The 25,761-nt window shown below is 46.3% G+C and overlaps 1 protein-coding gene across 1 annotated transcript; it reads right to left on the reverse strand.

Moving 5' to 3' along the window:
* Positions 1-218: 218 nt before the first annotated feature.
* Positions 219-1,723, reverse strand: LOC149525555 (uncharacterized). The gene is made up of 2 exons (XM_089776050.1): positions 1,078-1,723; positions 219-882 (listed from the first exon to the last, which is right to left on the reverse strand). The coding sequence occupies exons 1-2, from the start codon at positions 1,625-1,627 to the stop codon at positions 248-250; spliced, it is 1,185 nt and encodes a 394-aa protein (XP_089632176.1). The 5' UTR covers positions 1,628-1,723; the 3' UTR covers positions 219-247.
* Positions 1,724-25,761: the final 24,038 nt, after the last annotated feature.

Raw genomic sequence — 25,761 nt, forward strand, 5'->3', positions numbered from 1 at the left:
GGAGGAGGAGGACTGACCTCTCCCTGCATGCCCCACCGGGGCCTTCTTCCACCCTACCCCCCCCCTTCCCCTTTCCCCTCCCTAGCTACTGTACAATAAAGACACCTGTTTTTCAAACAAAAACGTCTGTTTATTTCAGAGAACTGGGGTGGGGGAGGGAGGAATGAAGGTGGGAGAAGGGAGGGGGAAACCTGGGACGAGGGAGCTGGGAGGGGAGGGGAGGGGAGGGAGGAAGGGAAAGGAAAGCTCAGGGGTGGGAGTCTGGGTGCCTCTCCCGTCTCGCCACACTGCGGGTCCGGGGGCGTCGGTGGGGAATGGTTGTGGAGGGGGGGGCAGAGAGGACAGGGGGTGTGGAGGAAGCAGGAGCGGAAGCAGGAGGAGCAGGAGGAGCAGGAGGAGCAAGAGGGGGAGCAGGGGGAGCAAGAGGGGGAGCAAGAGGGGGAGCAGGAGGAGCAAGAGGGGGAGCAGGGGGAGCAAGAGGGGGAGCAAGAGGGGGAGCAGGAGGAGCAAGAGGGGGAGCAAGAGGGGGAGCAGGAGGAGCAAGAGGGGGAGCAAGAGGGGGAGCAGGGGGAGCAAGAGGGGGAGCAGGGGGAGCAAGAGGGGGAGCAAGAGGGGGAGCAGGGGGAGGAGGAAATGGAAAGCGGTCTAGCAGGCTCTGGAGGTGGCCTCGCAGGGCACGGCCCTGCTCCTCCAGGGCCTCCAGACTCCTCTGGCGCAGCCTGAGGTCCTCCTGGACCCAGTGGTCCTGGAGACGGAGCTGTCGGTCCAGGAACCGGAGATGCCGCCTCTGGTAGTCCTCCTGGTTCCTGGCTGTCCTGCTTGCCCGGGTGCGGGCGGCTGCTGCAGGCGGTGTGGTGCGCCCTGCAGTCCCCGGTGCTGCAGCTGTGGTGCAAGAAGACCAGCGGTCAATTACCCCAGGGGCCCAGGTGTGTGAAACCCAGCTCCCCTCTGCAAGGCCAGGGCCCCTGCAGGATCCCCAGCTGCTGCTCCGTGGTGGGCAAGGCCCAGGCGCACGGTCCCGGGGCTCCCTCTCGCCCCAGCCCCCCGTACACATAAGGGGAACACGAGGGTACTCACAGGTGGACGCCTCCCCGGCCTCTGATGATGCAGGCGAGCGGCTCTGTGGGGTGCCTCGGGGGTCCCGGGTCCTGGGAAGGCTGGCAGCAGGCTCCTGGCTCTCAGAGCCCTCTTGCTCCTCCTCGGTGTCCAGGAGCGGTCCCTCTGCCCCGGGGTCAATCACGTCCCGGGGGGCAGGGACGGCATGAGGCCCCAGGATGCGGTCCAGGGCATGGAAGTGGGGGCAGGCCTCCGGGTCAGCCCCTGGCAGGCAGGCCCGGGAGTAGGACTGCCGCAAGTCTTTAATCTTGCAGCGCACCTGCTCCCGGCTGCGCTGGTGGCCCCTGGCGGCCAGGCTGGCAGCCATGCGTCCATAGACGGCCGCGTTCCGGTGGCTAGTGCGGAGATCGTGGACATTTGAGGCTTCCCCCCAAACCTCGATGAGGTCCACGATCTCCGCACTTGACCAGGCGGGCGCCCGCCTTGTGCGCCCCCGGGCAGGCTCCCGGGAGCCGCCAGGCTGGTCGTGGGGAGCAGTGGAGGGCTGGGAGCCCTCGGATGGCTGGCTCATGGTGTGGCAGGTGCAGGCTGTGCAGGCACGGGTGCTGGCAGCCTTGCAACTGGCACAAAGTGAGTAGCCAGCCCGTGGCCCTTTAAGGGCTCCGGGGCCGGGAGGGGGGCAATAGAATTTCCCTGGTGTTGGCCAGAGTGGCCACCAGGGAAACCTGGGAAGCCTTAGCCTCCCACTAGTTCGAACTAAAGGGCTACACAGCCCTTAGTTCGAACTAGCTAGTTCGAACTAGGCGTTAGTCCTCGTAAAATGAGGTTTACCTAGTTCGAACTAAGCGCTCCGTTAGTTCGAATTAAGTTCGAACTAACGGAGCGCTAGTGTAGCGCATAGGAAAGTTAGTTCGAACTAACGTTCTAGTGTAGACATACCCAAATAGTCTCTATAGTCCAGTAGTTGGGACTGCCTACGTGAATCCCTTTTTTAGGCTCCTAATTCTTCCTATAGGGAGCCTATGAATTCCACTCTGCATCAGGATGCCTGAAAGTTAGGTGCTGCAACGCTCAGAATAAGTCCCCCTTGTGAACCTGCCTTTAATCTAGCTCTGCCCCCATTAATGGTTACAAGTCAAGGGGAGTTTTATCACTAACATATGGGAACATAATTGGGCAAACATGGGTCACTTTAGAAAATCTCACCCACATATAAGTCCATTCTTCCAAATTCCACACTCCCACCGTATCTGTCTGAGTTGTACAAGTAAAACTAATTTGATCCTATATTTATCATTTAAGATCATTGTATTGAGCTGCAGCCTAAATACTGTAACATTTTAACCTAGTTTCTTTTACTCTCTCAAAGTTATCTTTCACTATTTGGTTTTAATTGCTATTAGATCCTGGAGCTCAAAAGTTAAATCCAGGCCATAAACCTATTTAGCACTAACCACAGATTCATGTTAACATCAGTTCATAATTCCTGTGAGCCCATATTTAGACCAGCAACCTTCCATACTCCCTCTTGCAGAACTTATTCTTGCAGCACAACTAATCTGTTAGAGACATTGGCAACCATGTGAGTGTAAGTATGTGTTAAAACCTGTGGGCTACATCTTTGAAATGCTTTCCACTGCTCTTGCAGGACTACTTGAACTCAGCTGCTTTTGGGGTACAGACTGTGCCCTCATAAATCTCTTGTTCCAGCCTCAACATTGTAGGTCTGTTCCTAAGTATGGCCCATGTCTGGAATTTGACCTCCTTGGTAATACAATTATAGAGAAGAAAATGGCATTCTGCAGTGGCATTTGATAAAAGCAAAGTCTGTTTTAAATTAGATAAAAGAAAGATTCCTCTGCACATGCAAACACAGATATGCAACAACTACAGCAGTAGCATTATGCATCAGTCCCCTGTTTATAAACAAGCACATTGACATTCAATAAACAGTGCAGCATAAAATTTCATTTTCCTGTAGGGAAAATTTATACTTACTCTATTATTCCATTGGAATATTTTAAATGAGGAAAAAATGAAGATAAAATGCAATTGACCCTAGGCATTATAAATGCCATTAAGGGTTTCGCTCTGCTAGGCCCATCTGTTGCTTTTCAGACCTGCTATTCATTAACCTTATTAGAGCCAGCCCCTCTAGCCTTGAATTGACATTTCCCTGGCTAAATTGGAAGGCCCATTTTCTAGCACATGGTTGGTTAAAGAATTTGTATGAATTGTTTAATAGATGCACTAGGAAAGAGCAACAATTGGTCTGCTAAGTCCAACTGAGAAATTCTACTGTGATTGTTTCCAGGGGACATCGGTGTTTTTACATATTAAAATGCAGCTTTCCAGAGCCACACTCCTAATCAAATCAGCAGAAAAATCAGTCTTCTTGTCATCAATAATCATCTCTGTCTGTTAAAGCAATATAAATCCTACTGGTGTACTCTCCGATTTTGTACGAGATTCACTGATGAGCCAAAAAAACAATGGCAAATTTATTCACTCAGCTGATGTACCGCATTGCTTCAAATGATGTGAATATATATACATTATTTATCCATGTTAACCCATGGTTATAATGCCACCGTTAGGTAGCCAGCCTGGCTTTTAATCTACATTCTTCTTCACATAGGGCATTCGTCCAAATTCTTCCTCATATTGGACATACTAACAGGAATTTGGGTTGTAAGCAGGTATAAAAAGGGATTTTTGTTTCTATGTCACCGTTTGTTAGATTACATATCATAGGGGATTACATATCATTTTTCTGAGCTGACTCACATGAGCAAGTCGTATATAAAGGGGACAATTTGAAAGTCTTCCGTGTAGTGAGTTTGACAGCACTGGCTGATGGTATTTCAAGCACATGTAAAAAGAAAATATGAGTTGTTTCCTGACAAAAGGTCAGTTATAATTATGGCTGAAAAGGCCAGTAGTGAAGTAGGCTGAATTAAGGGGTTAACCAGACAAGAAGCATTCAGAAGCCAGTCACATCATCCTTTTGGCATTTCTGGTTCTTCCTGTGTCTGTGACAATGAAAGTAATTATCAGACTCTTTCCCAGAAGTGAAATGTCAAGATAATTTATGAAGCACCTTATTCTCTTTGAGTGGTTCATTTATTTGGGACAGGCTAGAGTTAATATTTTCCCTTTCACAAATGTCCAGTTTAACTCCTACCCCAGCAAGTTAGCCATGTGATTAGCTAAAAATTAGACTTTCTGTAAGCCAGAGATATAGTTTCTGTAAGTGCCGTGTAAGGCATTGTCTACACTATAAACATAGGTTAACTCAAGTTACACCAGCATGCAGCTTCTGTGGTTAGTACATGGACAGTGAAAGCATACTTGGCTCCGGGTGGTGGTGGCAGTGTGTGTACTCTCCAGAAGTGCATGTTTTGATGCAGAATGAGTAGGTATGCCACTATACAGCTTGCCACCATCCATCGCACTCTCTTTTGGAAAGTTTTGGCAATGCATGATGGGGATGAGACAAATCAAGTAGGGATGACTTGCGGCATGGGATCAACTTCCAGATTTGCAACTGTCTCCATGCTATAATGGCAACAATCCCATAATTTGTGCACCTTTCTTTCCTAAAAGCCACAAATCAGTATGGCCCTCCTAAGGCTATGTCTAGACTGCAGGCTTCTTTTGGAAGAAGCTTTTTTCTGAAGAGATCTTCCAGAAAAACTTCTTCCGAAAGAGAGCGTCCATGCAGCAGAAGTGCATTGAAAAAGCGATCTACTTTTTCTAAAGAGAGCATCCAGACTGATTGGACGCTCTCTTGCATAACAGGCCACCTGGAACCACTTCAGGCAGGGCTTGAGGTCAGCAGTTGCTTCTGACTGCTGGTGCCAGAGCCTTGCAAAGACACGCACTAAAAAGGACCCCTCTGGACAGCCGTTTCTCTGCTTCTGCTGCATGCTTGCTTACCTCTTTGAGGGACAGCAAAGCTCTTACAGTGCCTGCTGTGGTTGCCCTGCTTTTTTGGATGCCACAGCTTTTCTCTTGGTGCCACGGAGCTGGAGGTGCCCCTGGGCATGTGATGGCCCCACACAGCCATGTTGCCATTTTTGCACTTTGTGCCAGCTTCCTTCCTGGTCCTGACTGAGCTTGACCCCAAGCTCATTTTGGGTGTCTGTGCTCTGCCAGGGACTCAGCCATGTGCTCATAGATGTTGGTGCTGTGCCACTTGGAGCAGAGATCCTGCAAGGTGTCCTCCTTGCCCCACAACTCAAGAAGGGACAGGCTCTCCACTTCGAACCAGGAGGGTACCTGCCTCTTGATCCCCCTGGGTGGGTCCTGGGACCCCTGGAGCTGCTCCCTGTGAGGATAAGGAGGGTCGCAGGGAGCTTGAGACTGGGCCATGAGTTGCAAGCCTGTGGCGGGGAGAGCCGCGTGGTGAGGTGCTGCTCTCAGGCTGGCTTCCTGCCACAAGGCTTGTCCATTGTGCCTGCAGCTTTAAGAGGGGCCAGGAGACAGGAACGATAGAGTCTTGATTAATTTGGACAGAGTGTCCACCAGGGCACCTGTTTTATTTCCTGGAGGCCTCTTCTTTCGAAAAAAAACCCCTCCTCCCTGTCTGCTTTCAAAAGAGCTCTTTCAGAAAAGGCGTTCTTCTTTGTAGAAAGAGGAGTACCGCTGTCGGAATGCCCCCTCTGTTCTTTCAATTTTCTTCAGAAGAACGCAATTGCAGTATGGACGCAGTAGGAACACAAATGCAGGTTTTGTCAGAAAAACAGCCGGTTTTCCAACAAAACTCTGTAGTGTAAACATACCCTCACTGTCCACCATCTCTGACAGAAGCATGGCACCTACCAAGCTCTGAACTATTGTCATCTGCATTGCACTGCTGTACACTGGATGCACAGCTCTGAAATATGTGAAGAGCTGAGAGCAGAACCAAATCAGTGGGGTACATGATAACTTCTGAAAGGACAGATTGTTGTGGGACAGAGTAAGAATCAATTCAAAATTGTTGGTGATCCAAGAAACAAGTGAGATGACATCATAATGCAGGGTTGGGATAATGAATAGTGGCTGTAGAACAAGGCCACATTCCTGGATCTGAATGCTGAGCTCACACCAGTCCTCCAGCCCGGGGACACCAAAATGAGAGCTGACTCCCATAGTTGTATTCCTCCATATTAAGCTCTTCTAAGACCCCTTTTATCTGCCTGTTCACATTCAGCAGACAGCTGCTCTACTTTTGCCCTCTACCCCAGCAAAAGCTGCCCCCACCTACCCTGCTTTGCTTTACATATATTATGTAGGACATAGAAGGAAGCTATAATCACTGAGGGTATGTCTACACTACAGCGCTAATTCGAACTAACGCATCCTGTCTAAAAAACTAGTTTGAATTAGCATTTTGCCAGGGTTAAGGATGGCCGGAAGCAGTGCCAGCAGGGCATCAGATGAGGACTTAGAGCGTGGAGCTGCTGTCTCAGGCTAGCCGAGGGCTGTGCTTAAAGGGACCCGACCCCCACCCCAGACAGACAGTTCTCAGGGGTGCCCCGCTTGCAAAGCAGTCCTGTCTTGGATTGCCCGGAGTACCCACACTGGGCACATCACAGCACTCGGCCATCAGACCGGCTGCACTTGCCGCAGGCTACCATCTGGGGAGAGGGGACAACTGGGGGGCTGCAGGAGAGATTCCACCCCCATAAGCCCACAGAGCCAGCCCAGTTCTCCCCATCGGGGGCTCATACACCATTCCTCCCTCACCTCCTTCCACTTACCCCTCCCTAGCCTTCCTGATGTACAAAATAAAGGACAATTGTGTTCAAAAACAGAATCTGTCTTTATTGAGCAAAACTGGGGGAGACTGGAAAAAGGAGGTGGAAGAGGGGAAGAGAGACGGTGGGAGAGGGGAAGGCAACTCAAATTATCAGGGGTTTGGAACAGGTCCCATATGAAGAGAGGCTAAAGAGACTAGGACTTTTCAGCTTAGAAAAGAGGAGATGAAGGGGGGATATGATAGAGGTCTATAAAAGCACGAGTGGGGTGGAGAGGGTGCATACAGAAAAGTTCTTCATTAGTTCCCATAATTGAAGGACTAGAGGACACCAAAGGAAATGAATGGGTAGCAGGCTTCAAACTAATAACAGAAAGTTCTTCTTCACAAAGCAAAGAGTCAACCTGTGGAACTCCTTGCTGCAGGAGGCTGTGAAGGCTAGAACTAGAACAGAGTTTAAAGAGAAGTGAGATCAATTGATGGAGGTTGGGTCCATGGAGTGGTATTAGCCAGGGAGTAGGAGTGGTGTCGCTGCCCGAAGTTTGTGGCAGGCTGGAGATGGATGGCACGAGACAAATGGCTTGGTCACTGTCTTTGGTCCATCCCCTCCAGGGTCCCTAGGGTTGGCCACTGTCGGCAGACAGGCTACTGGGCTAGATGGACCTTTGGTCTGACCCAGTACGGCCATTCTAAGCTCAGGGCTCAGGGTCAGGGGTCTCAGAGGACCACCTTGATTTTCATGCAGACCTGCTCCTGGGTGGCCAGGCTGGCAGCTCTCCTGCCCTAGATGGCCGCTTTCCTGTTCCTAGTGCGGAGGTCGTTGACGAGGTCCACGGTGTCTGCACTGGATCAGGCGGGTGCCCGCCTCTTGCGATCCTGGGCAAGCTCCCGGGAGCCGCCAGCCTGGTCCCGGGAAGAGAGGGAGGGCTGGGGGGCATCGGGTGGCTGGCTCGATCCGTGCCAGGTGCAGGGTCTGCTGGCTGGGTGCTGGCAGGCTTGCACCTGGCCCAGGCACCGTAGCCAGCCCGTGCCCCTTTAAGGGGTCCGGGGCCGGGAGGGGGGCAATAGAGTTTCCCTGGTGTTGGCCAGAGTGGCCACCAGGGAAAGCTGGGGAGGGCTAGCCTCCCACTAGTTCGAATTAAGGGGTTACACACTCCTTAATTCGAACTAGTAAGTTCGAACTAGGCTTAGTCCTCGTACAATGAGGTTTACCTAGTTCGAACTAAGCGCTCCGCTTAAGTTCGAACTAGCGGAGCGCTAGTGTAGCGCCTATCAAAGTTAATTCGAACTAACGTCCGTTAGTTCGAATTAACTTTGTAGTGTAGACATACCCTGAGGTATTTTTCTCCCTTGGACCCAATCTTTCACACCTGAAGCTGTTTCATGAACTATTTTGAAATATCATTTTAACAGTGAGCCATAGTAGCGTGTGTTGGTGTAGTGTGCGCTATCTGGCCCTGCACTTTTGTGGACTGGTAGAAACTGTGTGGTTATTCCTGTACTGGCAGGAATTTAATGCATAAAGTCAGTGCATGTATTTTATTTATGAATGATTGTATGAGTTGTGGGGCACTGTGCAGTAACAAATCATTGTTTTCAGAACTGTTGAGCATTTAGCAGCATATGCTGTGAACTACTAAATATGAATTATGTTCAAAATAATACAATTTTATTCTATAATAAAAATCAGTGTTAAAATAACACAGGCATTTTAAAAGCAAAAATACATGAAAAATATAAGAACACTTCCAAAATTAAGAGAACAGAATTTATGAAAGGGAAAGAATATTCATGTCCATTTTATTACACATGCCCAAACTGCAACTTTCACAGGTCAATGAATGTGATGTTGTGAATGTCCCCCAATTGGAGTGGCAAGGGTAGTGCAGTATAGGTAGGCCCCAATGTTGAGCTTTCAGTGGCTGTAGAGGGAAATCAGCCAGGGATTGCTGATCCTGCAGGTCCATCAGAATCCGAATCATCTGTGCATGATGCATCTCCCTCTCCTTTTCCAGCTGGAACTTCTGGGCCTGTCTCCTCACTGCTCTCCTCCATGCTGTGTTCATCCTCCAGAGTCCAGGCATTGTGCTCACAGCCTCATGCAGCGCTGGCTGTAAGATATTGCTGAACATGTCATCCTCAGTCCTCTTCTTTCTCCTCCTAATCTGGCTCAGGCATTCTGTGGGTGTGGAGGGGAGGCCCTAAAGGCCACAAGGGCAGCAGCTGAAGATAGCATGTACCATCAGTAGCAGCACATTCACTACAGAAAGCATAGACTTGGTGGGTACTCTGTAGCTGGAGCATCCACAGAAAAAATAGTGGATGTTCAGCACCCACTGGTAGCCAGCTCTTCGCCGTCCCCCCAGCACCTTCCACCCACTACTGCTCAGTTGTTCAGTGGCATGCAGGAGGCACTGGGGGGATGGAGAGAAGCAGAGGTGGGAAGAAGTGGAATAGGAGTGAAATGGGGCCTAGGCCAAAGCAGGAGTGGAGCCCACACCTGGAAACTCTCAGAGAGAAAGTGAAACCTAAGGTCTACTCACTCCCCTTGCTCCAATACTTCCCAGCCCAGAGTCTGTATCCTCTCCTGTCCCCCAGACTCCTCATACCCAGCCCCACCCCAGCCAGAGCCCTTGTGTAACCCATGTACCTAATAGGGAGATATCTCTTTAAGAGACCCATAGAGTGGGGGGTAGCGAATTGTGTCTGGGTCACTGTTGCTAGGCAGATTTAGCACTCCACACCCAGAAATTGCTGGAGTTGCGTGTGGTAGGGTAGGGTCTGTTCCAAAAGGTTCTGTCTCTGTGGCTTGGTGAGACTCCATGAGCAAGCAGGTAAGTCTTTGCTAAGGGCCATGTGCCCTGTGTGACCTGGGAGAGCTGAGTCAGGAGCAGAAAGCAGGGTGCTGGCCCTCACTCTGAAGCACTTTCCAATAGGGTTTTTATTAAGTCTGTTCACTATCTGGTTAATCAGTGAGCTGGCTGCCACAGCACATCAAGAGGCTGCCTGGACTGCAACTGAGGATCCTTACAAGCAAGTGGAGAGATGGTTCAGACTCAGTATACAGTATTGTGCAGATTTGATGACCAGAGACACTAACGGAGACTTAGGTGAACTAAACAAAAGCTTTTGGGACCTCTCAGGTTCTTCTTACTGTGTTTCATGTGGGCTGAATTGTTCAGATGTTACTGTTAGTTTTCTCTTTATTTATGTTTGTTGTAACTGTGAAGACGACAATGTCTGTGGGTTATAAAATAATGATGTTATGTTGTAACACTGTGCAATCCTTGCTGAAGATCCTTAGAGACTGAACTCAGGTATTCAGGTACTTTTTGATGGAAGTTGGGGCTTTTTAAGGCCCTGGAGAAGGGAAGTGGAGTCTAGCCCACCCAAGCTTAGAGTTGCACCCTAACCCTCATACCCAGTCCTGAGCCACTCCACCCTAGAGCCTTCACCCTTCTGCAGGAGCGACCCAAGGCCGGCTGCGGCAACTGGCGCCCCAGGCAGAACGCACGATCAGCGCCCCCGCTTGCAGGGCCGTCAATGGACTGACGTCATCATCGGGCGCCCTGTGACATCATCATCCGACACCCCGGGCGGCGGCTCCCTAGGCAGTGGCCGAATCTGCCTATAATCAAGGGCCGCCCCTGTCCTTCTGCTCCTCAACTCTCTGCCCCGGGCCTAAGCCCCCTCCCACACTCAGAGCCTCTTGGACCCACCTCCACCACATGTATTTTGTTAGGTGCACCAATATGAATGTGATGTGTGACACATCACCTCTAAGTCTAGGGTAGATTGAATTAAATTATAAATCACTGGGTAAATCACCAAAAAAAATCACTGATTTAAATCAAATTTCCCACTGATACTTCTTTTCCTATTTCTTAAACAATAGTGCAAAGCTAATCATAAAACATGTTAATTTTACAACTCAGTACAGCATTTTAGAATATTTAGGAGGGTATACTTGGCATAATTTTTTTAGATAAATTTATTTTTATCAATTTAGGAAATAATTTATAATACTCATTACCTGTGATAGACTGCAGATGCAGCAGCGGAGCATTAGGAATGATAAAAATTAAGTCACACATACAAACTCAATAGCATTTATTTTATTAAACTAAATCTTAAGTTACATAAATGTTTCACATTTGCTATTGCAGCTGTCTCCTGCTATTGCACAGATAGGTCTAAAGATGAAATTATTCCGTATTCCTTTCCCAGCAATTAAAAGAATAAGCAATCTATTTTTCTCCCAGCAATTCAAAAGGAACCAGTCAACCAACTATAAGTCCATTTCAGATTGATCATATTTAGAATTTTGACTGTATTGGGAAGAGTGCTATTGTGTAAATATTTTATTTGGGGGCAGGAAAAGATCATCTTCAACCCAGGGGAGTTTAATGCATATTTCTTAAATAATACAACTAACATATTAGTCAGATGCCAAAGAAGGTCTTTTCATCTGGAAAAAGGACAGGGCATGTCTCCTTCATCTTAAAGGAATTGAGGAGATGAGCTGTCAAGATTTTAAGTGTGTAGGGAGCAGGTGAGTTTGTACTGCTGATGGCAAAAAAAAGCAACACAGTAACAACTACAAAATCTTCCTTGTGAACTAAGTTATGTAAATTGAAGAATGCCCTTACTGTCAGCAGGTATATTATTTCAAAGACAGACAACTGTGTTAATCTCCCTTCTGCTTAATCCCTGTCTCTCCACAAATCATCATGTCGACAATTTAAACAGATTTAGATGTGACTAAAATCAAGAAAAGGAGAGTCTCAGGATGCTGGGGTTGATGCAGACCTCCAAGAGGTAATTTTGTTTGTGGGAGAGAAAGAGAGAAAAATCTAACAAATCTAACAAAGCAGCCCTCTGGCCCAGCCCTGAGGATCAAATCCAATTCTACCAAGATACACATTAAGCCCTGTCTATCACATCTTTGCCCTTGAAAAGACGAATAATGATGAGATTCACCCCCTTCTACTCATCTCTGGAGAGAAAAGAGAAAGGAGACGTTTAAAAAAATGTGAACTGTTGCTTAGAATGAATACTTGTATTGTCTAATTCTGGTGATGATTATTGTATGCAAAACAGAGTTACTGCCGTTCATCTTTTTAACCACCTGTCCCTTAGGGAATGTGAAATAATCACTTAAATAATAGACAATAGTAATCAATAATTAGGAAAGCCAAGGACAGTAGAACATAGCAAGTCATGAATTATACATTCTAAGCAAATTATTGCAAATGCAGTTTTTGTATTTTTTTAGGTGTAAAGGACTGAAAAGAACCAATTTCCACTAAGTGCTGATTGAAAATCATTGCTGAACATATTCTAAAGAAACCAATATGAAATCTGGAAAAAGATCATGTGCAAATTTACATATTTGCTTCAGCTATTTACTTTTCTGGTGGGGTAAAAGTTAGATTCATTCATTTCCAGGCTGTGCCTTGGGTCTGTCAAAACCAGACATTTCAACATTTTAGCACTGCTTTTAAGTGCCTATGAGTCAAGCTTATATGAAAGATGTCCTCTTTCAATAAGGATTACAAGGGTGCTGCTCTTGAAGTTTTAAAACAGAAAATCTATTGTTTAATCATTTTAGTGTTCATTCTTATCTGATAAAATTAGCATTTGTCTGGCTATTCCTAAAATAACAAAAATAGTCTTCAGAATAATCTTCATTACAAAGAGAATTATAATTATTTAGGTGGTCTGAAGGATCAATTTGCAATTTTGCATCTTGAAAGAAACCTAGAACATTAATTAGCTAATGTTTGTAATATGCTTTGAAGATGAAAAGTGTTAGGAAAGATCTAATAACAATAATAGTTCTTAGCAAACTATCAACTTCTACTCACAATTAAAACACCGACTGAAGTAATTTCAGTGAACTAAAGAAAACACAGTTGCTTCAACTCTTTGGGCCAGAAAGCCACAGCTCAGCTAGAGAGGGGATAGTGAAATGGAGTCAGTTCTAAGCATGCACAGGCATCAGTGTAAATTTGTAAAGTCTAAAGCAGAGCAAAAAGGGTTGCCAGGTGTCCGGTATTCACTTGGACAGTCCGGTATTTTCACCTCCTGTCCGGTAAAAAAAATTCCGAGAATACCGGACACCTGAGCTGTCCGGTATTTTCTGATTTTTTCCCCGGCCAGGAGGCGAAAATGCCAGGCACCTGGCAACCCTATAAACACTCAGCACCTGGCCTCCCCCCCCAAATTCCCCGCTTGCTCACAACACCCCCCGGCCTCCAACCCCAGCCCCTGTGCTTACCTGGTTCCGCAAGGCTGCCGGCACAAAATGGCTGCTGACCAAGGGGAAGCATTGGGTCTTAGCGCTCAACCGCTCCCCTGTTCCTATCCCTGCACTCATTCTTAAAGGGGACATGCTTTTTTATTTTAATTTTTGGCTTAATTTTTTTTTTCCTTAACAACTTTGGTCTCTCCCCCCCCCCCCCCTTTTTTTTTTCCTTCAACAGAATTTTTTCCAGGTGGTTTTTTTTTTGAGGGGGGGGGGGTGTTCAGTATTTTTGTTTCAACCATCTGGCAACCCTAGAGCTACTCAACACGCAGCCCATAGGCTGCATGTGGCACACTGCTCGTTTGTTTGTGGCCTACTGTGTGGTTTGGGTTTACACAGGGCTCAGAACACAGCCCACGGGTGGGATCCTTTGAACATGGCCTCCATTGGGAAAAGGGGCGGCCCTAGACTAGCTGCCAGCTACTGGCACCCTAGACAAACCATGCAATCAGCTCCCCACCCCACCCCCCCCCGCCCCGCCCCGCCCCAACCCCAAGGGCAGATATAAGCTGAGGTTTTTGGTAAACTGAGAAACATTTTGCCCTTATTTTCTATTTAATGTTTATTAAGTATATTTGTTTAAACAGGCATAATTATTCGGTTTGTCCGTCCAACCAATGTTTCTGAGATCAGATTAAAACAGAGAAATGAAATTTTCAGAATAGATTTATACACAACATTTAGACGATATTTCAGTACGATTTCAAATAAAAATGCATTACAAATGTTCATTACAATATTTATTATTACAAATCCAAAATAGTCCATTACGCTATCCTGCTTTAACTGCCATTACCACCAGATCGCCAGAGAGAGGGGGGCTGGGGATGGAGTTATGTGACTGGGGACAGGGGACTGGGGATGGAGTTCTGTGGCTGGGGACAGGGAAGTGGGGAGAGGGAACAGTGTGCCAGTGCAGGGAGAGTGTCCCCTGCACGCCCCCTCCCCCAGGGGGAAGCCAGTGCGTGCCTCTCCTGGGGTCGACCCCTTCCCTCCCGCGACAAAGAGAACCCCCACGCACCTCCTCCCCTGGGGCCGAACCTCCCTCCCATGGTTCAGGGAACCCCTGCGCATCGCCTCCCCTGGGGCCAATTCCCCACGTTCCTCCTCCGGGGCGGACTCACCCCTCCTGCAGCGCAGGGAAGCTTCCGCGCTCCTCCTCCGGGGCCTACGCCAGGCGTTACGGGAAGGGGAAGGGGCAGGGTTTGGAATTTGGCACCCCATTTAACTTGGCACCCTAGGTGGCTGCCGAGTTTGCCTATAGGCACGGGCCGCCTCTGATTGGGAACACGTTCCACAATGGTGAGGCATCTCACAAGCAGGGTGACCATTGAAAAACTGATGCGGACGGGCTGGCTAGAACAGATGGGTACAGAGTGTCATTGTTCCTAGCCCCCAGGGAGGAGGTGCCGGGAGCGCTGGGGCATTGTGGGAAGTGCTGGCTGCTTAGCCTTGTGTGGGCAGAGCCTGAGAGGTGCTGACTGGCTCACACTGGCCACGTTTGGGTCTGGCGCCGCAATTGGGCAGCCCTGCCTCCATCCCACCCGGAGCGACAGACTCCCATGTAGGGACCTCAGCCCCGCTTGGGAGTCCAGGACACGAAGCTCCTGGGCACCTGTTTTTGCCTCTTGTGTCCGGCCTGACTCGCCTAGCTCCCTGCCTGCCGCAGGTTGGAGCACTCTGGCTTGGGAACTTTTCTTTTTACACTAAAATCACTCCAAGAAATGCACAACCTGAAGCTTCAAGCTAAACACCCAAAATACTGGTATATCATTTTCTTTTTAAAAGTGCTCATTAAAAGTGCTAGTATATGGGTGGAAATCAGGTAAATATTGCATTTTATTAATATCAGCAGAACTGACTTAAACAGGGTCTGCGTGTTGTGTAGTCTTGCCTTAATCTTTATACTCATGCCCATCAGTGGGAAAGAAGCTATTTGCATATATATTTGCATGTATATGCAACCACACTTAAGTTGCGGCCCTCGGCATGTGCTGTGATTATCATTGTGGCTCCTGGGGCTTCCAACATTGAGTAGCCCTGGTCTAAAGCCTGTTCTGTGTTACACCAGCTAGGTATGGCCACCAGAGTCCATATACTAGTTGTGGAATGCAAGAGCACAATGTGGTCTGAACACACCCTATTTCCACCCCCCATTGCTGCAGGGATATAGCATATAAATTGGGTATGTCAGGTTTAGCCCATTTTGCAGTTTCATCTGCTTTGTACACCTTTCCAGTGCAAGAGCAGCAGAGCCGGGACATGGTTCTCTTTGGAAATGGTGCTACTTTTGGTCTTATCAATAGTTGCATTGAATTTTAAGCCAAATTACAGTCCTCTGAGGTAAATCAGAATTAGCCCTGTTTTAGAGATGTGGAATGTAAAATACACAGGGTACATTTAGACTGTGTTACTTCCGGTATCCCGAAAGAGCAACGCTGCTTCTTTAAAAGTGCCCACTATTTCCTGAAGTAGTAGGTGCATTATTTCGGCGTTCCTGTAACCCTCGTTCCATGAGAGTTAAGGGATTTGTCGGAATACTGCCTTATTTTGAAATTTTGCATTGTGAGGACAGCACCAAATTTCAAAATAAGCTCTTTTGATTTGGATTTGGAGTAAGCTACTCAATTTGCATAGCGCAAATTGTGTAGCTTATTCCAACAGAAGGGTGCTGTCTAGATGCGCCCAGATAAGTTAATTAACTTGCCCCAGGTCAGTAAGGAAGTCTGTAGCAAAGCTGGGAACAGACTGGATCTTTTTTCAGTTTTAGTTGTGTACTTTAACCCCCAAACCACCCTTCACATCTAGCAGCAAGAAACAATGGGAATTTAGTAGCTTTTCTTGGGGTAAGTATTTAGCTGCTTTGGTAGTTGACTCTCCAGTCTATGAAAAAGGTTCCTTTGTCAGTAGGTGCCTCTTTTCTGAATGAGCATATTGCTTTTTCCTTCCAGCTCTTTTGGTGGCCCCATTTTCCATTTGGCTGTAGGCTGCAGCAGTCACGTTCATGTTGCCTGAGCATGTGGAAGTGTGGGCTTTTGTCAGTTGCAGATTTATTTAAACTAATCTCTGTGAAGTTGATGACACCAAGGCCATTCTCTAAGGCTATGTCTATACTGCAGAGCTTTTCCGGGATACCTTTGGTATCCCGGAAAAGCTCTGCCATGTCCGCTTTTTCAGAACAGCTTCTGAAAAAGTGGACGCATTCTTTTGCCATCCCTGTAATCCTCATTGTGTGAGGAATGAGGGATGTCCTGAAAGAGGAGGTTTTTCCCAAATTTGACCCCATGTAGACAGGCCAAATTTCGGGGAAAAAAGCGGAAAAAGATACACAAATTGCGAACCACAATTTGCGTATCTTTTTCCAACTTTTCTTTGCAGTGTAGACCTAGCCTCATACAGCCAACATTCAATTTCACAGATAATTAATTTTCAGTGTTTGCAATGTGAGAAAGCTCCAGTCTACTTTGCTTCAAAGCAATCAGAGGTAAACCCCAATGTAGCCTAAAGAACAATTACTGAACTAAAACCACCCAAGAAGTTGTGAGGTTGGCACTGGCAGAAAGTTGTGACGATCTAGCAAATGTTTTGTGAACAAGGTGAAACAGACACATTTTCTCTTGGGAGCCGTCTCTGAATTCCAAGTGCACGGGTATGGATTTGCCAGCCAGCATTGAGCTGTGGAGCAAGGTGAAAAATATTGGCTGGCTGGTATTGTCCAGAGGGGTCCTGACTTTGACAGAAATAATCTCTCTAGAAGAGAGAAAAAATAGGGAGGGGATTGTTTTAACGGACTAGCAATCTGTAACAGGGTAGCACTCACCTCTCACGAGTGCCCCCCTCTGGCCGTGTGCATATACCTGCACTCTATAGGTTCCAATGGCTCTTCAGTGACTCAACCTTCCAGCCGAGTCACACATGCTCCATGTGCAGTCACACAAAATTCCTTCTGGGTACACATCTATCAAAGGCTCACCTCAGTCCCCTTTGCTAGCATCCTTCTTAGTCTGTTTTCCTTACTCAGAGTGGTGCCCCCGGAGCATCCCCTCTTGGGGTATGTCTACACTACCCTCCTAGTTCGAACTAGGAGGGTAATGTATGCATACCGCACTTGCTAATGAAGCCCGGGATTTGAATTTCCCGGGCTTCATTAGCATAAGCGGGGAGCCGCCATTTTTAAATCCCCGCTGCTTCGAACCCCGTGTAGCGCGGCTACACGGGGCTCGAACTAGGTAGTTCGGACTAGGGTGCCTATTCCGAACTACCGGTACACCTCGTTTCACCTAGTTCGAACTAGCGGGGTAGTGTAGACATACCCTCGGAGACAACATCCTCTCCCTTGCTACAGGGCTTTACACATCTAGCAGGGCCCATCATAGCCCATCTTCAATAGTTCTCCACACGGAGCTGCCCGGGGTGTCGCTACTCTCTTAACCAGCCATTACCCAGACTGCTCACTTTCAGGGCCCCAGAGACACTAAGGGTATGTCTACACTACCACCCTAGTTCGAACTAGGGTGGTAATGTAGGCAACCGGAGTTGCAAATGAAGCCCGGGATTTGAATTTCCCAAACTTCATTTGCATATAGCCGGGCGCCGCCATTTTTAAATGCCCGCTACTGCGGACTCCTTGCCGCACGGCTACACGCGGCACGGACTAGGTAGTTCAGACTAGGCTTCCTATTCCGAACTACCTTTACTCCTTGTGAAACGGCTACATGCGGCACGGAGTCCGCACTAGCGGACATTTAAAAATGGCGGCGCCCGGCTATATGCAAATGAAGCCCGGGAAATTCAAATCCCGGGCTTCGTTTGCAACTCCGGTTGCCTACATTACCACCCTAGTTCGAACTAGGGTGGTAGTGTAGACATACCCTAATTGCTGTTCTGGTCTCTAGCTCCTTTTATAGGCCTTCCTGGCCTCTGGTTGGCTGGTTCCTTCTGCAGTCAATCTAGCCTGCCTGGAGCACTTCTCTATGGTCCTTTCTGGGGCTAGATATGAGCCAGGACCACAGGGCCTCCAGCAAGGGGCCTCAGGACTGATCCACACCATCACACATAGGGAGACACATATAGAACTGCCTTTCTAGGGTCACCAGCACTACCACTACCAGTTTCACTACAGGTTGAACCTCTCTAATCTGACACCCTCAGGACCTAACTAATGCCGACCCAGAGAATTTGCCAAATCACAGGAGGTCAGTATTGCCTAGCAGAATTACCAACACTTCCACTGCTTACTGGGCTCTTAGAAGACTTTTAGGGGTAAAATAAAGCTAAGTAACAGCACAGAACACTGAGAGCCAGGAATGGAGGCTATAACCAAACTTTACTGGACCACAGGATAAGTGTTCATCCAGCTAACTAAAATTATGCCAGACTACGTATGTTGCCTAACCAGAGAGTATCAGAGTAGAGAGGGTCAACCTGTAATTGCTCCTTTGGCTTTTGTATGATTGTTGAGACACAATTTAGCTTCCCCAAAATGAAAATGACAAAAAGACTGAACTCTCATCCTTAGGAGCGCCCACCACATCAGGGAGATGTTCATCAGATGGGTGCAATGGGGAGACTGTATCCACTATTGTCACTCCAATCCTGCACTCTGATCTGCATGAATGGGCATGTACAGAGTGGGGCTCTGGGAAATAGTTGGGGTCCACCAAAGCAGATTGCAGATCAGAATCAGTCCTCTCTACCATGGAGCCATGAATTTTGGATTCTTCTGCAGGTACATTTTTGAAGCATTAAACTGACTTTAAAAAAAAAAGTGGTCTACCTGGAAGGTAGAAAATACAGCATAGAAAGACTTGCATATAGGCAGCTTGATACACGAAGTTTCTAAGATGCAATCAGATCCTAAGAAGATATGTCATTACCTTTTATTTTTGTCATCAACCATTCCAGTTCAATTTCAAGCTTGATATGGAAAGCTAAATAAAGATAGTGAAATGGATTTGTAGTTTTTAACCTTGCAGGTAAATTGCTAATATTAGCATTCTTTCACACAGACTTCTTTAGGCCAATAATTTCTTCTGTATTATCTAAGTGGAACTATGTGCTTGCTGCAAGACAATTTGCTATCCCCAGGCTTACAATGCTTAATTTCTTATGAAAATGTCAATTGCTTAGTAACCATTTGCTGCTGCTTTCGACATCATATGTTTTGTAAGGGAAAATATTTATTCTTGTGATGTGCCATATACTGGTTCTCCTTAAAGTACTTACTTGGGCTGAAAATATATACAGTTCTAAGTTTATATTCTTTCTATGTTCTTCTTGCTTGGCATGACGGAAAGTGGTCCAAATTACTGTCATGTGAATACTGCTGATAGACAAAAGAAATCCTCATAAGGTTTTTCATTTCAGACATGTTTTGGCTGAAATTTATGTTGATGCTTCTAACCTGTTTTCTTTTTCATTTCTGTTCTAGTTATAAGGCTATCTTCCCACAAGCCAGGCAGGTTTTAAGGGACAAGACTGTTCCTGAGCTACTTGTGAACTCTTTATATTTTTGTTTATTCCAATTCATTGTGTGTAAGAGAAAGGAAGATAAATGAATTCCAAACAACTAACAAACCAACCATAACATAGAGAAGGCAGTGAGTCCGTTAGGAATTACTGTGAGGAGCTCTTCTGCTTATTCATCAAAATGGCATATAAAAATACTAGACTGCTGATCTTTCTCCACTCTCATCAGAGAGCCCAGATGCTACCCTTCCGCAGTACGGTAGGTCTACACTTGCTCCCTAGTTCAAGCTAAGGATGCAAATGTAGGCGACCAAAATTGCTAATGAAGCGGGGATTTAAATATCCTGCGATTCATTAGCATGATCTCACCGGCGCGTTACTCTGCTTAACAGCTGATTTGAACCAGGAAGTGTGCGCCGGGACGTGTTAGTTCGAACCAAACCCACTTCCTACAAAAAATGAAGAGTAATGTTAGTTCGAACCAAGAGGTTTAGTTCAAACTAACACGTCCCGGCGCTCACTTCCTGCTTCAAATCAGCTGTTGAGCAGAGTAACGCACCGGTGAGATCATGCTAATGAAGCACAGGATATTTAAATCCCTGCTTCATTAGCAATTTCGGTCACCTACATTTGCATCCCTAGCTTGAACTAGGGAGCAAGTGTAGATATACCCCATGAACCCAGATTCCATTGCTGCCCAGCTAATTAGAAGAACATGCTCAGCCAAGGGCACCATTTCAGGCACATGGGGGGGCATCAGCTGTGCACTCCAGGATGTGGCTTGCTTTTCCTCCTGTTCCCCAGATGCTAAGGGAGTGAAGGGAAAGTGCTTGCATTCCGTGCATGCCTCTTACACCTGGCTGGTGAGCTCCCTTTTACAATCCCTTGGTGCGCATAGAAACATTCTGCACGTGGATGGAAAAGAAAACATTACTTGAGCCCCATTTGAATCACACACACACACGAAATACCCCTCCAGTGGAAGGGGCCTCTCTACAGATGCCAAGCTGATTCTACTAGCTTTACACTGGGTCTCTTGGCTCTGGGGCCAAGTAGAGTTGTGTCACAGGTCTGTTTGGGGTTTTCCTATGCTCCAACTATTCCCTGGAAGACACAAGGCTCACAGGGGCATAGCACCCATGGTGCAAGTAATATAGCCCTGAGGATGCACTAGTGCTGGAAATCAAACTAGCAAAGAAAAGCATCCTCAAGACAAGCAAAGCACATGCTTCCTCCACCCATTCCTTATATCAGTCCAGGGATGAATTGACCTTCTAGTCTCAAGCCTGTGAGGAATGGGAGAAGCCAAAGTCCTAAGACAAGCCCTAAAGCAAGGCCACACAACTAACACACAACCAGCCTAATTCACTTTAATGGAATTCAAGAGCTTAAGGAGAAACAATGCTGTGCATGGTGCGTGGTAGGAAAGAACTTAATTTAATAACATGAACACAGCTGCTTAGCTGCAGGCTAAGTATAAGCAGATAATGGTATAAGCTTTTCACTACTCCTGCTGATGCATAGGCCTTCTGTTCCAAACTCCCAGCTAAACAAACCAATGGGAAAAAGGAGCAAACATCTGAATAAGAAGGGTGTCCTTTGTGTCATTCTGAATAAGCTAGGGTGGCTTTAGTGAGCCTGAAAGCCAAATTATGCCTGCTGTTTACATAGGTTTGCACAAGGAAGGAAAGGCATAAACAAGCTACCAGAATGTGGCTGGCCCTTGTGTCAATTAGTTAAAGTGTAGTGCAGCTGTGGCCAACCTGTGGCTCGTGGGCCGCATGCAGCTCTTGCCCCCCGCAAAGTGTGGATGACGAAGCTGCTCCTGTGCCCCCTCAAACAGCCCCTACCCCTCCGCCGGCTCTCCTCAGCCCCCAGCTTCCCTGTGATTACCAGGTCGGAGCTGCGGGGTTTTAAAAAATGGTGCCCAAGATGGCGGCCATCTGAAAGGGGCAGCCTCCTTTTAACAAAAAAAAAAAATTTTTTTTTTTTTTTTTGCTTGACAATTCTTTTCCGGGGGGTGCTTTTTTTGTGTGTTTATTTTCCTTGACAATTCTGGTGCGTTTCTTCGCATTTTTTATGCCGCTGTTTTGGCTCTCTTTGTTGAATGGGTTGGCCTTCCCTGGTGTAGTGCAAGGACTGTTTCTTGATGCATATCATCCCAAAGGGCATAGAGCAGGCCACGTGCACCAAGGCAAGGACCAGGCTATGGAAGGACAGTGAAATCTGCCCCATTTCACCCCCAACAGTCCCTTCTCCCTGAGGCCAGCTGAGCTGCACAAAGAGTTGGCAGTAATTTGCATCTAATGTGGTAGTTATTCCAAGTTTCAATGTAAACCGAATGGCACTTATGAAAGACAAACACATTTTCTCAAGATTAACTCAGTCAACTTAATTACATAGGAAGAAATAGGGATAAAATTACAATTTTTATTAGCATATTAAATGAGTTTTTGTTTTGACACATGGAGAAAGTTTTGGCATTTAGTTGGAATAAAACTATTGCAAACTGTATAATGCTTAAACACACTCATCAAATGTTTATTAGAATTTTAATATATATGGGCTTACAGTCTTGGGAAAAAAGTTTTAAATTGCAAGCACTTGACCCAGAACATGTGCAAGTAAATAGATGAGTATTTTTGCTGTTCTTTATCTCCCTCAAGCCATGCCTCTCTCATAACTTAGATTTCTTTAAATATAGATTCACAGGGAAAAAATAAAACTTTTTCTGCTGATGCATCTTGGTTGGAAGAATGGAAACTTCCACGGTGAAAAAACAATTGTAAATAAGTTGTCAGATGAGAAGCCACAGTGCAACATGTGAGCCATTATATAAATAAAACAGATCAATTTTATTATTTATCAAGGTTTGCAACCAGCAAAGGTTTGGAGTAAGTTCTAGCCAGCTTGAATTCTCGAGAACTCAAGTGTTGTATTTACAGATGCCCTGATCCAACCACTATTTAAGTTAATAGGAATATTCCTATTGATTTTAATGGCCTTAGGGTTATGCCCCAAGCCATAATGAATAGCACAACAACAGACGAAATCAGTGGATCCTTTTGATGGAGCTGTAGACACACATTCCAGCATTAATATCACATTGTTTTATGTAAAACACAAACAAGTAATGAACAGTGTAAAATAGATGGTTTACCAGGACCACTGTAGGTCCTGTCAATTACATGTTGTCCATACTATTCTAAAACCTCTTCCCAGTGAAACCACCTGGGTTTGCTGTACTGCAGCTAAGCACTTGCACAGATTCAAGGAAGGTTATAGAATTTACTCCCTAAAGTCCTGATTTACAAAACATGATGGTGCACAAGTCACTGTGTGTTGATATTTTGTAGTAATTTCATGTCATGTATTAAGTTACATGTTAGAGAGTTGGTAAATGCATATTATTAGTGGGCAGACAAGCTACAGGAGAAGAATGGACAAAAAAGGAACTCTTCAATCCAAAAGAAGCCTGATCCTGTAAAGAATGTGTGTGCTGAGCTCCACGGGAATTTGGAATTGTAACTAGCTAGATAGGAGATGGAAACTAAGAGCATCTGGCTGTAAGTAGCCAGCCCCCCAAGGGGCCCAAGTAGTACTTGAGAATGTCCAAACCAATGGTCCATCTAGTCCAACATCCTATCTTCTGACAGGGGTAGGTACCACATGCTTCAGAGGGAATTAACTTGCTAAATTACCCTGCTTCTGGCAGTCAGAAGTTTAGAAACATGCAGAGCATGGCGTTGTGTCCATGACCATCATGTCTAATAGTCTCTGATAGGCCTATCCTCCATGAACTTAATCTAATTCATTTTTTAACTCAGATATACTTTTGGCCTTCACAACATCCCCTGGCAATGAGGTCCACAGGTTAACTGTGCGCTATGTGAAGAAACATATCCTTTTGTTTGAAACCTGCTGCTTATTAAGTTCATTGGGTGAACCCTGGGTCTTGTGTTATGTGAAGAGGTAACACTTTCTCCTCCACACATTCATGATTTTATAGATCTCTATCATAACCTCCATTGTCATCTTTTCTCTAGGATGAACAGTTCTAGCCTTTTTAATCTCTTCTCATATGGAGGCAGTTTAATACCTTTATTGATTTTTGTTGCTCTTCTTGGTACTTTCTCAATTCGAATATCCAATTTGATTTGAGATGAGGTAACCAGAACTGCAGAACATGCAGTATTCAAGATGTGGTTGTATCATGAGTTGTTATAATGGCATTATGATATTTTCTGTCTTATGCATCCCTTTCCTAATGGTTCCTAACATTCTATTACCTTAGTAGATGTTTTCACAGAACTAGCCATGACGACTTCAAGTTATTTCTTCAGTAGAGGCAGGTCATTTGAACCCCATCATTTTTTATGTACAGTTGGGGTTTTGTACATTACTTTACATTTATCCACACTGAATTTCATCTAGCATTTTGTGGTCTAGTCATGAGGTTTGGTGTACCTTTGTAACTCTCCATAGTCAGCTCTGGACTCACCTATCTTGAATAATTTTGTATCATCCACAAATTTTACCACCTCACTGTTTATACCTCTTTCCAGATCATTTATGACGATGTTGAACAGCACTGGTCCCAGATTACATCCAGCTACCTACTTCTCTCCACTGTGAAAACTGACCATTTATTTCTACCCTTTGTTTCCTATCAGTTACTCTTATCATTCAAGCATGTCATTTTTATCCTTAGAGATTCTATGGTACTGTTTGATTCATGTAAGAATTTTACTGTAGTTGATTCTATGATTTCCCTTACATAGTGTCACTCCCCCACCGGCGCAACCTACTTTGTCATTCCTATATATTGTATTGGTATTGTTGTGACCCACTGATTGTCGTTGTTGCACCGATGTTTCTATAATGTCTATCATAGCAATATCCTCATTTGACATCTGGCACACAGGTTCACCCATTTTGGTATTTAAACTTCTTGCATTTGTATACAAGCAGTTGTAAAATGTATCCCGATTTCGTGGTCTGCCTTTGTTTGCTGTAATTGAATAGGACTCTTTTAATGGTTGTTTATCTTCAGCTCTTACCTGTACATCATCAGCTTCTGTCTTCTCTTCACCACGATGTAGAATATCCCCATTGATAAATCCTCCCCTAGAGGAAGTGTTTGTCAGCTCCTAAATCCCCTTGAAGGAGAGTTCATCTGATAAAGTGGGTTTTACCCACAAAAGTTCATAATCCTATATATTTGTTCATCTCTAAGGGTATGTCTACACTACAGCACTAATTCGAACTAACTTAATTCGAATTAGTTAGTTCGAACTAAGCTAATTCGAACTAGTGCATCTAGACCTAAAAACTAGTTTGAATTAGCATTTTGCTAATTCGAACTAGCATGTCCACATTGAGTGGACCCTGAACCGAGGTTAAGGATAGCCAGAAGCAGTGCCGGCAGGGCATCAGATTAGGACTTAGAGCGTGAAGCCGCTGTCTCAGGCTAGCCGAAGGCTGTGCTTAAAGGGATCCGACCCCCACCCCAGACAGACAGTTCTCTGGTGTTCCCCACTCACTTGTCTGACTCGATGAGGGACAGCAAAGCAGTCCTGGCTTGGAGTGCCCTGAGTGCCCACACTCGGCACATCACAGCACTCGGCCATCAGCCCGGCTGCGCTTGCCGCAGGCTGCCATCCAGGGAGGGGAGTCAATCGGGGCTGCAGGAGAGCTTCCACCCCGAGGAGCCCGCAGAGCCACCCCAGTCCTCCCCATCGGGGGCTCGTACCCCATTCCTCCCTCACCTCCTTCCACTTGCCCCTCCCTAGCCCCCCTTCCTGATGTACAAAATAAAGGACACGTGTGTTCAAAAATAGAAATTCTCTTTATTGAACAAAACTCGGGGAGACTCGGAAAAGGAGGTGGGAGAGGGGAGGGCAACTAAAATGATCAGGGGTTTGGAACAGGTCCCATATGAAGAGAGGCTAAAGAGACTGAGACTTCTCAGCTTAGAAAAGAGGAGACTGAGGGGGGATATGATAGAGGTCTATAAAAGCACAAGTGGTGTGAAGAGGGTGCATAAAGAAAAGACAGGCTACTGGGCTAGATGGACCTTTGGTCTGACCCAGTACGGCTGTTCTTATGTTCTAAGCTCAGGGTCAGGGGTCTCACTGGACCACCTTGATTTTCATGCAAACCTGCTCCTGGGTGGCCAGGCTGGCAG

The sequence above is a fragment of the Pelodiscus sinensis genome, chromosome 1, assembly GCF_052426305.1.
Source record: "Pelodiscus sinensis isolate ZL-2025 chromosome 1, ASM5242630v1, whole genome shotgun sequence".
In the NCBI taxonomy this organism is placed as follows: Eukaryota; Metazoa; Chordata; order Testudines; family Trionychidae; genus Pelodiscus; species Pelodiscus sinensis.

Excerpts from the sequence above, each read along its gene's own strand:
- LOC149525555 (XM_089776050.1), bottom strand. The coding sequence starts at position 1,627 with ATGAGCCAGCCATCCGAGGGCTCCCAGCCCTCCACTGCTCCCCACGAC. Across the intron at positions 883-1,077 it reads GGCCGGGGAGGCGTCCACCT|CTGCAGCACCGGGGACTGCA; the intron begins GTGAGTACCCTC and ends CTTGCACCACAG.